The sequence below is a fragment of the Fukomys damarensis genome, unplaced genomic scaffold (genome assembly GCF_012274545.1).
Source record: "Fukomys damarensis isolate Sample0158 unplaced genomic scaffold, DMR_v1.0_HiC HiC_scaffold_15, whole genome shotgun sequence".
Lineage (NCBI taxonomy): Eukaryota > Metazoa > Chordata > Mammalia > Rodentia > Bathyergidae > Fukomys > Fukomys damarensis.
The window spans coordinates 51,418,737-51,436,956 of record NW_022900927.1 but is presented as its reverse complement, the minus strand read 5'-3'; the positions used below and the strand labels follow the sequence as shown (position 1 = coordinate 51,436,956).

The window sequence follows — 18,220 nt, the reverse complement described above, 5'->3', positions numbered from 1 at the left end:
AAAAAAATAGATGGCTGTTGAGGGACAAATAAGACTTTTTCGGCTCTGTAAATTTAGTTTGGAGATAAAATTTTACATGACATTCCCTGATTTTATCCTGGAAATTCTTCTAAATCAATCAGACTTGATCAGATTGGTATGTTCTTTCACTGGAATACATAATAAATACATTGTTCATGTATAAAAGAAGTGATGCAGTTATCTCCTTTAGAATCAACACACTAAATTTCTAAACCTTTCAGAACTGGAGGATAAATTCTATGCAGTGATCCTGTGACAACCCCATGTGGGGACGCTGTAGCTCTTTCTTCTGTCCCTGGTTGGTCCATCTACTCCAGTCAACACTGACTTTTGACCTTAGGAAAAGAACTAAATATAGAGCAACGTTCAGTCACTTTTGAAAAATCAAACATCCTCTCTTTGTCAGGATTCTCAGATGAACTCAGTGACCATCTGAATCCTTTGTGCTGATAGTAAACTCAGCTTAAACCTCCTACTGTTCAGCCACCACTTCCTCCTACTTGGACGATTCATGGACCTCAGAAGAGGCCTCCAGTCCATCAAGCCTCTGCCTCCTCACTGCCCATCCCCTGTGTCTGCCTGTCTCTTTTGCTGAACTTAGATTGTGCGGTTCATCATTACAGCCACAATCTTGCCCCTTTTATCCCCTGTTGTCCTCACCCAGAAAAACACCAGCTTATGTTAAGTCTATTGCTCTGCCTATAAACATGTGTATGAGTATAGCACTGTAATATATCTGTAATTCGAAGATACACAGGAGGAGAGGTGGATCAAATAAAACTTCTATTTTTAGGGTGTTTTTCTTTGAAGTTTCGTACTGATTTCCCTAACGGTTGTAATAGTTTGCATTTCCACCAACATAAAAGGTTCATTTCTCCTCACAATCTTGGTAGGTATCATTTGTTGTTTTCGAGTTCTCGATGATAGCCCTTTCAGGGGCAAAGTGAAATCTCAGTGCTGTTTTAATTTGCATTTCTCTAATGGCAAGGATGCTGAACATTTTTTTATGTACTTATTAGCCATTTTTACTTCTTCTTTTGAGAGTATCTATTTATTTCAATTGCTCATTTTTTTATTTGATCTTTTTTATTGGGATGTCTAACTTTTTTTTAATTCTTTATATACTCTGGATGTTAGTTCTCTGCCCAAGGAAGAGCTGGCAAAAAAAAATGTTCCCATTCTTCACGTTGTCTCTACTCTGTCAGTTGTTTCCTTTGCTTTGCAGAAGGCTTTTAATTTCATATGGTCCCATTTGGTGATTGCTGGCTTTATTTCCTGCACAACTTGGGTTCTTTTCAGAAAGTCTTTCCTATTATACCTATATCCTCAAGAGTTTTACTTACCTATGTTATCTTCCAGCATACTCCATTATGTTTTTATATCTAGATGTTTGGTGCATTTTTATTTTATTTTAATACAGGGTGAGAGATATGTATCTAGATTTCATTCTTCTGCTTGTGGATAACCAGTTTTCTCAGCACCCCTTGTTAAAGTCTACCTTTTCTCCAATATGTTTTTTTGGTTCCTTTGTCAAAGATCTGATGGCTAAAGGTACCTGGGATTATTTCTGCATCCTCAGTTCTATTCCCTTGATCAACATGTGTGTTTCTGTGCCAGTACCATGCTGCTTTTTTTTCTTTTAATAACTGTGGTTTTATACTAGAATTTGAAATCCAGGATTGTAGTGCCTTCTGGTTTGCTCTTGTTGCATAGGATTGCTGTGGCTATAGATGTATGAACCTTGATTGTATGATAACCAGCTAATTTCCTAATCGAAATGTGTTTGGCACTAACAAAATTTTCACTTTGCATTAAAAAAAGTACATTCTCGTTTCACAAGATCGATACGTTGATTGCTGTGATCTGATAATTGCACATAGTATGCATGTCCCCCATAAATATGTATAATCACTATGTGCTCACTAAAAATACATTTTTTAAAAAATTGTGGCAAATGAGGGTCTATGGATTGAAATCAATCATGATATTTAAAGAACTGGTTCAGAGTAGTTTATCTTGAGCATGTGACTTTCAGAGTAGTTTGCTGACTGATGTCAGTCAAATCTGTATTTTGCTCTATTTTATTTGTTCAGATAGAAAATGGGGATTTTAACCGATGAAGATAAGGAGTTATCAGCTACTCAGATATACTCTGTGCCTTGATGAAGCCGCATTTTCTGTATTTAAGATGATGATCGTGGGTACATCCAAGGGAGAACGTAGGATGGTGATTATCCCCTCATGCTTTTGGGCAGAGTGGTTCCCTGGAGAATTTTAAGCTTTCTGAAGGAAGGTGCCGTATCTGATGTGCCCTTGCTGTGGCACTGATGCTTGCCACATGAAGCACTCGCTTGCCGAGCAAATCCACAAGTGTGTTACCATTCCCACTCTTCTTCAAGACCTGCAGTAGAAGTGAGACAAGGAAGGGGGACACGACATGATTTCTTCCTTTTAGGAACTACCAAAGCACTTGTTCTTCTTGAACTCCAACAGTCTTTTGTCTGCTTGTGTTTCTTGCTTATTCAGCAGTGCCAGACCTGTCCCGGGCTCTGAGAGAGAGCTAGGCCCTGCCCTGTCATAGTTCTGTCCCCACAACAAGGAATCCTTGACAGTAGGCATCACACTGTACTCACATTTATCGGTGGTTAATGTCTAGTACAAGAAGTATTTACTAAAAAAGCGAATCTAGCAGCAGATAACATAGACTCATTTGCTGGACTTTGTTAGCCTAGATTTTTAAACATCAGTTTGCATTTAATTTTAAGGATAAACACACTGGGGGCCGGGGATTTAGCTCAGTGGCAGTGTGCCTGCCTGGCAAATGCAAGGTCCCAAGTTCAATCCCAGGTTCCAGGAAAAAAAAAAAAGATAAGAATAAACACATTGGAACTTCCTAAGCTGTCTCTCCTTCTTCCCCAGTACAGACAAGATGCAAAGGCAGGGTTGGTTAGTGGCAAAGAATCTGCTAATGCGTAGATTCCAACACTTTGGAGAGACAGAAAAGCAGATATATGTTGCAGGATGACATTCTGGTACTTTTTTCTCTCAACACATTCTATTCCATTTCTTTATTCATTGCCATATGTCATGTGTAATGTATTTGTTTTCTGGTCCCAAACAAGAAAATGATTACGAAAGCTCTCTATATCGGAGCTCTTTTATTTCTCGGATTGCCTTAAATCTTTTCCTGTCCCCCATTTTCTTACTGTCCTTTCTTCACCAGCCAACCTGACCATAAACCTCCAGAATTCAGTAACTGCTTTACTATCTGTAAGAACCTTTTCCCATGAACAATTGGATAGTATTACAGTATGATACTAATATTGTACCAATGTATGTACATACTTCAGTATGTTGTGGAGTATGGGGGGTATTGGGGATTGAACCCAGGGAACACGGAGCTATACACCCACGTATCCCCATCCCTTTTTTATTTTGAGACAGGGTCTGACTAAGTTGTCTAGGCTGGCCTGGAACTGGCCTCCTACCCCGGCCACCCCATATGTATCTAAAGCAGAACCAACTGATAGAGAATTTTGTTTCCATCTCGAGGAGAACAGTAGTAAAATTTGTGTGTAAGCGGTTGACATTTTCAAAGATTTTTCAAGGTCCTGCCAAATATCAGACGTGATACTAGCTCCAGGGGGTGCAGTGGCAAGAAGAGCAGGCGTGGTAAGGTCTTCCAGAGAAGACAGACAGCAGACAAGCAGCAAATGCATAAATGCAGGCTCTGATCGGTTACAGAAGCATCCGTGTGCTGTGCTAGCATAGGCCCTGCTTCAGAAGCCTGGCACGGGACTCCTTTTCTGAAGAGGTGACAGTGAAGTGAAATAATTCAGAGGCTTAGATGGACTCGGCTGTGCAGGCAGCAGGAGCAGTGAGGAAAGAAGAGCTTGTCCTTGGAGCAGAACTGTTCACTGGAGGTGGTGCGTGAGCATCTGCATGTTGGCCTCGGTGAGTGAGGTGGTTGCCTGCTGTCTGAAATGCACACTGACCCGAGACGGATTCCCGGTGAGGCCTTGGTGTCTCTGTGCTCACCTCTGCACTGCTCCTGTTCCAGCCCTCGTCACCATCTCGGAGCTGGGAACCATGCACCTGAGGCTGAAAGTTGTTATCCCCGTTCCTGCAGCTGGGGCAGGGGTGGGAGTTAGGCCACAGAGGCTTCAGAGTATGTCTCATGAGTGGCATCAAAAATCATTCATAGCAACTTGTTCTTTCACCTGTGATGGCCAGGAGGTTTTCTTCTGGACATTTTCAGTGTCGTTTTGGCTTTTCTTTGCTAAGTGGAATTGAACAATGGTGAGTGATAGTAATGGCGGGTCAGGGATTTGGCTCAGTGGTTCCACCACCTACCTCGCAAGCGCAAGGTCCTGAGGTTGATCCCCAATACCCAAAACAAAACAAAACAAAAAAATCTCCCAAGTGATAGTAATAGGTTGTTTTGAGGCTGTGGAATTTGATAGATGTTTCATAGCCTAACAAGTCATTCTCCTTCAGGGACCTTTGGTTAATGCCCTGACATGGTCAGGCACATCCCAGAGGTAGGAAATTCAGGGATACAGTGCATAGCTTCTCAAAGACCACGATGGCTCTCCAAGATAAATATAATTGGTTAAATAAGAAAACAAAATTATGACAAAATGTAGAAGTTCATAAATCTCTGAAGGAGAAAAGCAGATTAAGTTCCCAAACAGCTGAAGGCTATAGAGTGAGCCCCAGGAGGGCAGTGTCCGGGCTGGTGTTATCTACACGGTGTCCGGGCCCTTAGCACAGCGGCAGGCACAGGGTGGGGCTGTAGGAGCAACTGAGCCAATGGAGACCTGGAGCAGGGTCATTAGCCGAACGGGAGCACCAAGGTGTGGCTTACATATGTGAAAATAAACGTGGGTGAAGTGCACTGGTTGGGGGCTGGGCTGTAGTTCAATAGTAGGAACTTGCCTAGAATGTACAAGGCTCTAGGTTCAGTTCTCAGTTCCCGAGAATAATAATAGTAGAGTTTGTTTTCATTACATTTAAATAAGTGGTGAATTACTAAGGCTACACAGAAGGAAATTTGAAAGTTTTCATCTTCCTTAAAAAAAAAAAATGGCAGAGAGGATTGAGAACAACAGTGCCTTTGATCCCAAAGTCTCAGTATATGGCATACTTTGACAGTGTTGTATAACCACCAGCACTATTTTTCAGAACCTTATTATCATCCCAAACAGAAACTTTGTACCCATTAAGTAGTGACTCTCCATTAACCTCCCCTTCCTGCAGCCCCATGAAACTTCTACCCTAATTGCCATCTCTATGAATTTACCTACCTATCCCATGATACTGTATTGTTTGTTCTTTTGCGTCTGGCTTATTTCACTCAGTGTAATGTTTTCAAGGTTTATCCATGCTCTTATATGTATCATAATTCCATTCTTTTTGTTGCTGAATAATATTCATTATGTTTGTGCACATTTTGATAATGCAGTTATCTGTTGATGGATAATTGGGTTGTTTTTATCTGGGCTATTGTGAGTCAAGGCTGCTTTGAATATTTTTGTACAAATATTTGTTTTAGTCTTTGCCTTCATTTGTTTGGGATATATGTACTTAGGAGTGGAACTGCTAGATCATTTAGTAATTCTATGATTAATTTTCTTTTGAGGAACTGCCCAGATTTTTTCCACAGAACTTGTAGCCCTTTTTACACTTATCCCAATAATGCATGAGAATTTTAATTTTTCCACATTTTCACCAAAACTTGTTATTTTCTACTTTTTGGATAGTAGTTATCTTAATGGATGTGTTTATTTTTAAATTGAGAATTAAACTGCGTCTTACAATCTCTTCAAAGGTAGAACACCTGATCCCTCAGACAGATATATGCAAAGTATATTTCAAAGAAAAAGAAAGTTGTGGATTTTCTCTGTTCAGCTTTGTTTCCTTATTATATTTTCAATTTCCATAATTTATTATAAGTTGAGGGTAAATAAGTGCCAGTATGGAATTTTTAGAGGTGGAATATTTTAAACTTGTACATATTTACCATTTTGAAGTTTGAAAAACATGAGTCTTTCTATCTTTTCTGTGATATTAAAGACAACAGAAACCACTGTTAGAACTCTGCCAGACAAGGATGAAGAGATCTGTGGACGCTTCTTCAACCCTTCCTTAATGTCACCAGAATGCTCACCAACAACTGTGAAAAAGAAAACAGAAGACGTGAGTGACCTGCCCTCTGAGAGTCAAAGAAGTGTTCCACTCGCTGTGACCGATGCTTTGGAGCATATTATGGATCAGCTCCATGTTTTGACACAGGTGGGCTGGCATGCTTAGTCTCAGGATAAGATAAGCAGGACAGTCCTGGTTATAACAGGTTGCAAAACAAATGGATTAGGGAGAAGTTTTCGTTCACCGGCTGGCAGTCATGTAACAAGACACACCGGCTGAGCTGCTCTAAGCTAGATATTGTGGAGAGGATCACAGGCCACGTGCACAGATGCATATGCAGGTTGCACACTCACACATGTGCACACAAACTGTTCTGTCTCTGGGCTCTGGGCACCAGAAAAGTAGTGTGGGCCACGAAGAACGGTAGTGGAACTTCAGGCTATCAATATAGTATTTGGTTCTAGGCAGTAACCATTAGAATTTTTGCCATTAGAATTTGTGATGTAGTGTGTTCAGCTTAGGCCACTCATGAAGAAATATTTAGAGCCATAAGAAAAATGTGTTAAAAATAAACATTTCAGGTTAGTGTGAAATATTGGCAATGTTAATCATTTTTCACTATTATTAAAAGGTTGTGATGGTCCAATATATAATTTCTCTCATTCCAAAGCTTCTTATGTTGTTATAGTTTCTTCCAGAGGTGATGGTTTAGCATTCTGATTTTAGAATCTTAACTAGTCCTTTGACACCAGTTTACCTTTGCAAAAAAGGAATATAGTACATCTTAAATAATGTACCAAGAGTTTCCAACTGTTGGTCAGAGATACAGATGTAATATAAAGAAAGCTGTATTTTGAAATGAATACAAAAGAGCTTTCTCCTCCAGCTCTGCTGACTCCCAGTCCTTTGGAGAGGTCTTCTGTTGATCCTCTTTGGAATATTTGGCAGAGCAAAGTTATAAGAAAGAGAGGTGTTGCAAATTACACAGAAAGAGAGGCTAAAGTTTAAGTAGAGAGGTGGCAGTCACTGGTCCAGCATAAGTATTTCCTGTTGAAATAGCTCCTACGTAGAAATCACTTGACTCAGTTCTCAGTGTTGGCTCTGCATTGTATCACCAGGGCTGCTGAAAGGTGTGTATGTGATATCTGTGCCCAGGTCTCCCTCAGAGGGCCCATTTCCATCCATCTGGGATAAGATCCTGGCGCAGTCGTTGAATCACACTGTGTGATTCTGTTCTACATCTACTGTTGAGTACCACTAATTAAATGAATATTTGTGTCCTATAGATACTATCTCAGGACTTTTGAAGTCAAGAGATACTATGTCTATTGTTTGGGAGTCTGACAGACTATAGGAAAGAGCCATGTGAGAAGCTGGACTTATGTATGATTTGCTCAGTGAAAATCGTATTAAAAAGTCATCCATTTTCGCTTTGCATTTTGTACTAGAGGTGACTTAGTCTGTATTTGTCAGACATTTCTTTCAGTTAGAGGCCACTACTCTCTCAACTTCATGCCCAGTTTAGTTTCAGTTGACTTATTCCCATATTCTTATCTCCTGTTGTCTGTCAGTGTCAGTCCACGTTAGAATCTCTCCCAAATGAACTTTCCATTCCCTTCTCCTTCAGTTTCATGACCCATTTCTCCCTTTTACCTGATCCAAGGTTAAATGAATCATTTTAAGCTTTATTAAATTTCTTTATGATTTTTTTATTATTAATTTTGAAGGGCTGGATTCCTTTACATACTAAAGAGGTGAGAGCAGGCCCAACACACTTGCCAAAAAGGGGCAGTGAATCTGTGGGCAAGTAGTTAGTAACATAAATATGTTCTGATTCATTTTAATTACGGATGACTTCACATCACCAAATTGTGGGGTGTTTATGACTCAGTACTAAATTATAAGTAGAAATAAATTAAAATGAAATTATATTTTAGATGATGGATAAGTGGAGTTAACCAAAGTTAACAATGTCAGTAGTATTGCATCATCAGCTTTAGTGTGTAGGACCGGAGTAACATACATGATGTACCTAGCAAATTGCTTACACGTAGTGGATACTCAGATATGGTAGCAAGTATTATCTGCATCACTATTATTTTTAATTAGCCATGACATAACTTATGTAGTATGAAAGCAAAAGCTTTCAAGTAATGGTAAACTGCTACCTGGAAACTAGTTAGCCTCAGAATATAGATGGGAAATGATTTCATTGTCTTGAAACTTGTTGACTAATATAATGAAGCATTTATCTGGCCTTTCCTATGTGAACTCTGGCAGTAGGTAATCGAGGAATAGATGAGGAAACTATGTCTTGTTCACCAATTCTCCCAATGAATACATTTTAGAATCATCTTATCATTTTCATTCCTAAGAAATGAGTAGACCGAGGCACTGAATTGTTAGCATACTAAAAGGAAAATGACCAAACATTGTTAATGTGTCCTCTAGTGAAAAACAGATGGCCTCCTGTAGCAGTGGTGACAAACCTGTGGCACCCATGCCCCGGCAGGCTGTTTATATCGTTGAAAGCCGTAAAAGATTCACTGTCACTGACCTACAGTCATACTAAGGGATCTAATCCGACCAAGGCTTTGGACCCAGCTGCCTGTTTACAAAATGTACAGGGAGTGGAAAAGAAGACTGAATTCTGCCATTTGTGTGCAATCCCCAAAATCCAGACTAATACAAACTTTACAGGGCAGATGGATGGAGACAAACAGTCAAGAGAAGAAAGGGAAGTCTGGAAGTGAAGTTCAGTCATACAGAGCCTGCATTTCAATCCAGCACCACAAACAAACAGGCGAAAGAAGAAAAGAAAGAGAAATGAAGGAAGAAAGAAAGAGAAGGGAAAGATTAGGTACCTGCAGATTAAAGAAACATATTATGTCTTAAAGATGGGGAAGAGAAACTATAGTATCTAGCGATGTATATGTGAGAAATAAAACCATAAGAAAATACTAGAAAGTGGTTATAAAGTCAGGAGAGAGGGCTCTGTGGAGGTGAGCCAGGTAAGGTGATTGTAGCAGACACATAGAAAGTGTTCTGGGATGGCTGGCGAGATTGTAGTCATTTGTTATTTAAAATGTCTCCCCAATGCACATCACGGCATAACTAGATCCTGAGTTCTGATTTCAGTAGTGGGTTCTCCTACTGATGGATGAGATCCCAGTTTGATGGCACTACTGGGAGGGGATGGAAACAGGAGATGCAGCATGGTTGAAAGGAGCAGATCACGGGGGTGCAACCTAGGACCTTGTCTTGGCCCCTTCTTCCTCCATCTTGCTCGCCTCAGCTGCTGCTTGGGTGCAGCTCCCCCGCCATTCCTTCCAGGTCTTCAGGCCTAGAAGCAGTTGAGTCTGCTGACCATGGGTTGACTCCTAAGACTATGAGCCAAAATTTATTTTTCCTTTCAGCTGTTTTTTTTTCAACAATGCAAAGTTGCCATTGGGTGATAGTTATAATGTGTTCTATGAGAATTCATTAATTGACACATGTATTTTGTGTGACTTCTTAAATAATGTATGCTTTACTTTGGAATAAGATTTCTAAGAAATAAAAGATATAAAAGACCAAAGGCAATATAGTCAATATCACAAAAAATGAGATTTCCCTAATTTGCCGTACATGTGTATGTACATATTCTAAATGAGTCTGTGTGATCACATACAAGCAGAGTTAGAACAGCCAACATCCATTGAGTCAGCTTAAGCCTTGCACATGCATTACTTGGTTTAGTCCTCCCAAGACCCCTGTGAGCTACTGTTACCACAGTCTGGGTGAGGGAACTAATGGCAATCAGTTATCCATCTGACTGAGGTGCCTTAGGTACTGCTCTGCATGGACTGGAGTGTGACAGAATGACCAGTAGCACCTGGCCCAGGCCTGTAGAATTTTGCTCTTACTGCCACTCCACACATCACCGTGTAACCTGTGGCACTTCTCAGAAAGCCGTGAGAAATCTCTTCCCTGGCCCAAGGGCTTCAAGTATCAGGTATAAGCATCACCTTCCTAGGCCTGATCTTTTACTTCTCTTTCCTCTTATACATCATTTTTTTTTCTTTTCCTCACAGTGTTCAATAGTGCTTTGTCCTGTGGTAAAGCCCAGCAAAACAGAAAGCAAATTCAGGAGCTCTTTTTTTATTATTATTACTAGGGGTCAAGCTCAGGACCTTGTGCTTACGAGGCAGGTGGCAGCACCACTCAGCTAAATCCCTGGCCCACTGGGGCTCATTTTTGAGCCAACTTGACTTCCCACTTCTACAAGGGTCCCCCATGCAGAGAGCAGCACTGTTTTCCTCACCACCAAATTACCAGGCATTAATTATTTTGTCCTACTTTTTGCAGACTGTGTCAATTTTGGAGCAGCGACTGACTCTGACAGAGGATAAACTGAAAGACTGCCTTGAAAATCAGCAAAAACTTTTCAGTGCTATCCAACAGAAAAGTTGATTGGGAAGGTGTGAGTAAGAAGCACAGGAACAGGGCCCAGGAAGGTAGCACAGGGTGCTCCACAATCACCATGCACATTTTCTCTGAGGGCAGCGGCAGAACAAAAGTCGGGAAAGCCATAAAGGACAATTTCAACACGTGGATCAACATCAGTGAGTAATTTAAATCCTCAGTTACAACTACAGTAATAAAGTGATAAGCATTCGAGTGTCTCTGCATTTCCCTCCATATTATTTTAAATGTCAGTTTTCATTTGTAGTCCGGACTCTGCCAGGAAAGTAACTAAATCTCTGTATTTCATTTTTCAGTCATTTCAGATGTACCACACTCAGGCAGTTTCTTAATTAATGTATTTCTTTAGTGAGTACACTCTTGGAATAAAATGATTCACTTGCTTCTAAAACAGCATCCTAAATGTAGAGAATGAGTTATTGATCTGACTCCCATTTCTTTGAGCTCAAAAAAACAAAACAAAAAAAAAGTATCCTCTTACTAATGTTTTGAAAAGATAATCTAGTAATTTCTAGGCCACAGGATTTCCATAGCAGAAATACACTTATTTTAATTAGCTCCAAGCACATGTACAGTATAGGGTCATGGGCTTTTATTTAGCTTATGTGTGAATTGTCTCTCCAGTGGCCAAGAGGAAGGGAAATGAAGATTTAGAAGCACATGTAGTGGGTGTGGCTTTGCTGTCACAGATGAATGCACAGAATGATTTGGGTCATACTGAACTTGTGGTCACAGCCCACAAAGATTATCAGTGTGATTTCAGCATGCCAAAAAGCCAGAATAGTGCAACAGCTATATTTAAAAATAAGGGCCGGGGATTTAGCTCAGTGGTTCCACCACCTGCCTCACAAGCTCAAGGTCCTGAGTTCGATCTCCGATACCAAAAAAAAAGAAAGACTAAAAATATACACACGTGTATACACACACTTCAGGGATATTGTTGCATGGATGATTTTGGCAGCTGCATAATAAATGCTTTTCTAAAAAGAAAGACCCAAACATATTTGCATCATCATCTATCTTTTTAATAAATTGTGATTTGAAACAAAATGAAAATGAGTCAGGCATTTTAAAGATCTTGGTTGCAAATTAAGACTTTTATTTTATCTTAAACAAAATTGAGACTAAAGTTTGAAAAGCAGGCAAGTTAATTGTTGCTTGCTTTTCCATTTACCTGTAACAAGAACAAAGGTGAGAGAAGGTAGACCATATTTATAATCTGTTGTCAATGTGGAAAATGTTATATTTTGGAAAAATGAAATTATTTATGTGGGAGTCTGTATTTAGAAATTTTTCTCAAAGCAATTTCAGTTGTACCTATGAGTTTTTTTATCATCACATTTTATGTTGTAAGCATATTTTACATTGTATTAAATGTGATCTAGACATTTTCAAGAGCTTGCAAAGACTAAGTGGCATTATATTTTTAAAACTTCATTGAGAAGAAATGTCATGCCAACTTTTGTTTACTCTTTTTTATATTTCAAACAATAAAGAGATTTTTTTCTTTAAAAACAAAAGTAATTCCTTTTCTTTTAAGTGTTTGAAACCTGGAAACGCTGCACTGCTTCTGCTCTGGCTCTCTGTTTTCAGTGTACGTAACAGTCTCCTGGATGGTTCGCCTGCACCTCCTCTGGCCTTATCTCCAGAGTTTATGACTGACTGGGCGGTATGAGGCCCAGTGATTCACAGATTCACGTTTCTCACAATCTCATAGGTGATGTTGATGCTTTTGGCCTGAGGCCCACACTTTAGGAACCAGTGATCTAGCTGTAGCCTCTTCTTAACGACATGATGTTGCCACATACTTTTACAGTCATCGCAGAACTTTATAAGTGATATAAAATGGTATAAGTGAAAACATCTTGAATCTCCTTCAGGAGAATCATTTTATAATTTTCCTTTTATTTTTATTTTTTTTTACCACTTGAGCGGTCTCCTTGGTCTTCACCAGATCCCGGCCCCACCTGAACATCCGGCTGTCTTCATTAGGCATCGCTAACCATGGCCAGAGTCACTTCTGCCTCTCCACAGCCCCTGCTACCAGCAGCAGAAGCAGCAGCTCCTTCCTTGGTCTCCTTAATCTCAGTAACATGGCAGCCTTCCCTTTCATTTGCTCAAGCTGAAGACCTAACGTACTCCTGACTCTACTCTTTTTCTTGGGCCCCGTATGGCCCAAGACACCGTCATCTCTTGCCTGTGCCTCCTGACTGGTCTTCCCTCGGCCAGCCCGACGCAGCAGGCCAGAGCAGTGCCTGCAGAGCCTGAGTCAAGCAGTGGCTCTGCAACCAGAACCCTCCAGGCCTCTCATGTCACTCAGGTCTTAACTGTATGTGACCTGACTTCCTGTTCTCAGAAGTCCCGCACTCACTGCCCTCCGGCTGTCGGGGCTCCCGTTTCCCTGTGCCTGGAACTCTGTTTCCTCAGACACACTCAAAACAGCCTCTTCAAGGGTACCCTCCCTGGACATATTTGTGAGGTACAGTGTGATAATTCGATACATTAATAAAATGTGTGATGTGCACATCAGGGAAATTAGTGTTTCCATCACCTTCAACATTTATTATTTCTTTGAGCAGACAGCAATTTAAGAATCGGGCAGTGCCAAACTACTACTCCTCTGGGCTTCAGCAGGGAGCAAAAGGAAAATTTTTATAAGGTGTTTGAGGAAGCAAGACAGAAAATATCTGACAGTTAAAGTGGAACAGTAGCCGTGCAGTGCTTAGCTAAAGGTTAGGCAGTAGCTTCAGATGGGTTAAACATAACTTTGGTTTTCCTGGGACATGACCCTTTGCCCCGAGTTGGGGTTCCCTGCTGTGCTGCCTACAGAGAATCTCAGGGTGCTAGCCCTGACTCCATCTAAGTTACCTTCACATGCTAAAGGTAGTTTGCATCTCACTTACAATAGATTTTTTTTAATCTTGAAGACTAATTTTTTCAAATAGTATAGAAAGGGATAATTTAGAAATTTCAATTAGTGAACTTTAGTAAGATATGTGAAAAATAATCTTTGGAGATATTTATTTGGTAAAATTGTTTCTGGTCCGTACCTAAAAGCCACAAGGTAAAAAGAAGGTGAATTTGTAGTTATGCATAATTATTTATATGATAGCATCTCCATTTTTTTACTAAGAAGTTGAGATTTTGTGACAAACTTGAGCTACTTTTCTGCACAGATAGAGTCACCTCTCTATGAGATGGGCCCAATTCAGCTGCAGAGTTGTTTTGCTTAGCTCATACACTTATTTTTACTTTTGAGTTTTCTAGTGATATTTACAAGTCAGAGATCTTATACTAAAATTTAGATCTCTGAGTTATCTTGGCACATCAGATCTGCAAATTAGGCCCTGCATTCTTCCTGGCCGCAGTGAACTACAGCTGGAAGAGGCACAAAGGGAGGTTGGGAGTCTCTTTGCAGGGCAAACAGCCCACTCCCTGATGTCTTCACCCCGCCACTGCTTGGCATTACTCATCTGCCCCTTTACCTGAGTCTGTGTCTGGTCTTGTTCTAAGACTGTCACCACCTGTCCCTAGTCTGTACCTTTCCAAGTTTATTTCTCACCACAAGCCTCTCTCCGCATTCTGCACCCCTGGCCCCAGATTGTATCTTACACTTGGCTCTGCAGAATGTTTTATCGCCTACGCTGAGCATACTCTGTGGTCACCCCGACTAACTCTTCTCTGCCTGGAAAACGCCTGCTCTGGAATAGGTCACTTGCACATCATTGCGCACTTCGGTGCGCTTCCACAGAATTCTGTGCGCATCTCTGTTGGAATATAGCTAGCAGTGCTGTTGCAGTCTGCTTCTTTCACTCTGACCCGACCTTCTCCAAAGGCAGGCGCTGTTGTCTTTAGATCACCCACCTGGTACCCTGACTTGTAGGAAGAGCTGGCCAAAGTGTTGAATAAAGGAGCATTTTGCATTTATTCAAGTGTGTTCTTTACTTAGAACCAAAAGCAATCAAAACCAAGAGGAATGGACTGGAAGAAATAGCAAAGGTAAAAATGGAGAATGACATTTGGGGCTGAATAGTCCTTGCTCTGACCTGCTGATTGACATGTGGCTTAGTAGTCACCTGCAGCTTTGAAGCCAGAAAGGTGTGGCTGCAGTTCTGCTCCCAGGGCATTCTGTAGTCCTGAGGCCTGGTGGAGAGACAGTCACAAAGCTTAGTTCCCTTATCTGTAAAACGTGGAAATAATCCTGTGAATTGTGCGTGTGAAATGATCAGCATAGTAGTGGTTAGAGAGCAAGGGATTGATGAGTGGTAGACATTATTGCTATTGTCATATTTTCTCACAAGGTGTGCAGGCAGGCGTCTGTAAACACAGCACCCAGGAGACTGAGGCAGAAGGATTGCTGCGAGTCAGAGGCTAGCCTGAGTTCAGGACTAGCCTGTCTCACAAAACATAAAATAAAAATTAATAAAAAAGTAAAATATTTTCTCTGGACTGTATTTCCAAATAATAAAAGTCTTTTTTTTTGGTACCATGGATTGAATTCGGGCCCTTGTGCTTGCAAGAAGGCTGGCAACAGAACCACTGAGCTAAATCCCTGGCCCCCAAACAATAAAAATCTTATTACATATTGTAATTATGTAGGAGGGATATAGAAGCTAATATTAAATGATAACAAACTATGAAATTTGGTCCAAAATTAATGTTACAGTTTTTCAAAATAATTACAAAACACAAATGACTTGGGCCTGGGGATTTAGCTCAGTGACACCCACACCTGCCTTGCAAGTACAAGGGTCAGGAATTCGGTCCCTAGTACAAAGAAACAAAAACCAAATTAGGTTTTCATATGCCGAAAACCTAAAAGTTCTGGCCATTGAGCAACTCTTGAGAAGGCTGATGCCAGTATTATCCCAAATAAAGGCTAAACAGACACAGAAATTACCAGAGGGGGCTGGACTGTAAAGCAAGCATCACAGAGAAAAAGACTTGCCTAGAACTCATACCCTCCTGGCCTTTGACCATTTGGAGACCAAATACTTGCTTATTGCCTTTTCTATAAAAAATGACCATTGAGAGCCTCATTTAACATTTCATTCATATGTGGAACACACTTGGAGGCTCTTATTCCCAGGATGAATTCTCTGCCTCTAAGAGGATTGGAAGATAAACCATCTGTCTCTAGATAGAAATATTTAGCTGCTAAGAGAAAAAGGAGACTTTAATACTTGGACGTTATGGACAAATAATCATTATTAACCAATGATCAAATGTAATAATAAAAAGATGGTTCTATAGCAGACTTTAAAGTGAAATTATACCAAATATACTATATGCTTCATTTTCTCTAATGACTTAGACTTTGTTAGCAAGTCACAAGGTCTTAGACTTCATGCCTCAGAGGATTTATGAATGTACATTGACTCCAGGAACACAGTGTAATTGCCAGATTGTCCTCTATAAGCTCTAATTGTGACTTAGCCAGGTAACACAATTGCAGCCCAGGCCTAGTAGGAAAAATAGGTCAATGGTTTGCCAAGAGGGTGAGGTCGATGGGGTAGGGTGGGTACATGCACAACCACTTTTCTTGTAAAGTAAATCAATTTTATTTATTTTCAGATCAAATCAAATGCATGTTCCTATAAAAATAAAGACTGATTTGAGATTCTTTTCATAATATAGTAGATTTTACAATAAAGGAAAAAGGAGAAATAACTTGATCATTAAAAAATTCCCAAGTTCTAAAGCAATCTATTGAACAGAAAAAAATTATCAGAATTGCAATACACAAGTGGAAATATCTACTTCAAAAGCAAGATTAACTAGTACACATGGTGCTGTTATACAAAATTAGACAGCCTTAGTATTTGTGCAGGCAATTACATGGCAGTGTAAGCTAATTCACTTTTTGTCCAAGGATATCTTAACCAAAGATTGACCATATTCTGCATCACAAGATAGAAAGATTTAGTCAAAATTCTATATGCCTTACATTCAGAGAGTAAATAACAGAATTAGAAATAGCAAAATAAAATGCTTCATAACATAGAAAATGTGAAAAAGGTGAATAGTATTTAATCCAGAAAGGAAATGACAGTAAATATTTAACCTAGGAAGGAATCCAAAAAGTAATAGAAAAATTTTAAGTGAAAATAGAAATAGAATATGTTAAACTACAGGATACAGCCAAAGCAATCAAAGTATGAGCCGAGCTTCTCCCTAAAAATACAGTGATCATAAGTAAGAGGAAAATATAACAAGTCTAAAATAGAAAATTTGAAAAAATAGTGGTCCTTTGAAAAAGTCAATGCTAATCATCAGTTAAAAAAAAGTTTCACTTCAAAAGTAAATTGAGGCCCAGGGATTTAGTTCAGTGGTTCTTCCATCTGCCTCACAAGCACAAGGTCCTGAGTTTGATCCCTGGTACCAAAAAAAAAAAAAAAAAAAAAAAAAAAAAAAAAAAGAAAAGAAAGTAAGTTGAAACACGGTTAGCTTAGAAATTGGTCTTTCAGGTTATCTTTGAAGATTTAAAAAATATATAGCCACAAATCACAATGTAAAAATTTGAGAAACAACTATAATAGGAATGTGATTTAAATTGTTGTTTCAAGAATTTTTAGAGCAGTTGCTAGGTAGTCCTTTTGTCCTCTGTCAGCCAGAAATGGGTGTGTGAAACTCCCACGAGTGTAGCTGCTGTGACACAAATCCTTATCCTTGACGTCACACTCAAAATCCGCAGACTCCTAGTTTGCAATAAACTGCAAGCAGGACACGTTTGCTAGGCCTTTTTTTTTTTTTTTTTTTTACCACAGATCGAACTCAGGGCCTTGCACTTGCGAGGCAAGCAGCAGCACCACTGAGCTACATCCCCGGCCCTAGCAGGACACATTTGTACAGCAGCACTTTGAGCATCTTGGAAACCCAGGAGCACTCTGAAAGGGAAGCTCTGTGCTCTCACCTTCATCTTTGTACAATAGCACTTCTGAGCCATGGCTGACAAAAATGAATTATCTGTCTCCTTGCTCTGACCCTTTCGTCTGCTCAAAAACCAAAGCAAGGCAGGATGAGAGGCATCTGTTGAGTTTTAAATTATTTCAAAACAACACGTGTAAAATGTTTTGGAAAAAAAAATAGTTTCTGCAGAGCGGGGGCTTTAGTTTAGTAGTTCCGCGTTCCATCCCCCATACCAAAAAAAAAAAAAAAAAAAAAGATTCACTTTGGAATGAGACACCCTCGTACCTTCTTAAGGCACTCCTGTTTGCCGGAGATACCTCTGTGGCAAGGAAAAAGAATACAGGAGTTTGAGACACCTCAGTGGGGAAGGGATTTGTGTTCCTGGGTGCTGAACACACCCAGGGACCCCTTGGAGGCTGGGGAAAGGGACTTCTTGTGGAGATAGCTTCAGGATACTTTCGCAACTCTTAATTCTAATGAAACACTATCCCTTCCTCAGGTGGCTTCCTCTGCCTAATCCCCTGAGGAAATCCCTTTGCTTTGCAGAGATAAAAAGTTAGCAGAACAAAGACAAAGTCAGAAAAGTGGCAGGCCCTTTTGCTATAGAATTTCACTGAAGCCCTTCCAAGCCCCAGGATAGAGCCCTGGGGCTGTGCTGTTTATTCCTACACCTGGATAG

At 40.1% G+C, this 18,220-nt stretch overlaps 1 protein-coding gene across 6 annotated transcripts in view; it reads left to right on the top strand.

Moving 5' to 3' along the window:
• The window catches only part of Poc1b (POC1 centriolar protein B), an 86,614-nt gene that overhangs the window by 55,927 nt on the left and 12,467 nt on the right, over positions 1-18,220 (top strand). For 3 of the 6 annotated variants that reach the window (XR_778199.3, XR_778201.2, XR_002025011.2), the window contains exons 9-10: positions 6,097-6,315; positions 10,516-10,772. Coding sequence is in view for 1 of the 6 variants with exons in the window: in XM_010613315.3 (XP_010611617.1) it covers positions 6,097-6,315; positions 10,516-10,620 (324 nt within the window). In the remaining 5 variants the exon portion in view is untranslated. Of the gene's footprint in view, positions 1-6,096; positions 6,316-10,515; positions 11,974-12,564; positions 13,328-18,220 lie in introns of those variants that run through there. The other 3 variants (XR_778202.3, XR_778200.3, XM_010613315.3) reach the window with 3 other exon arrangements.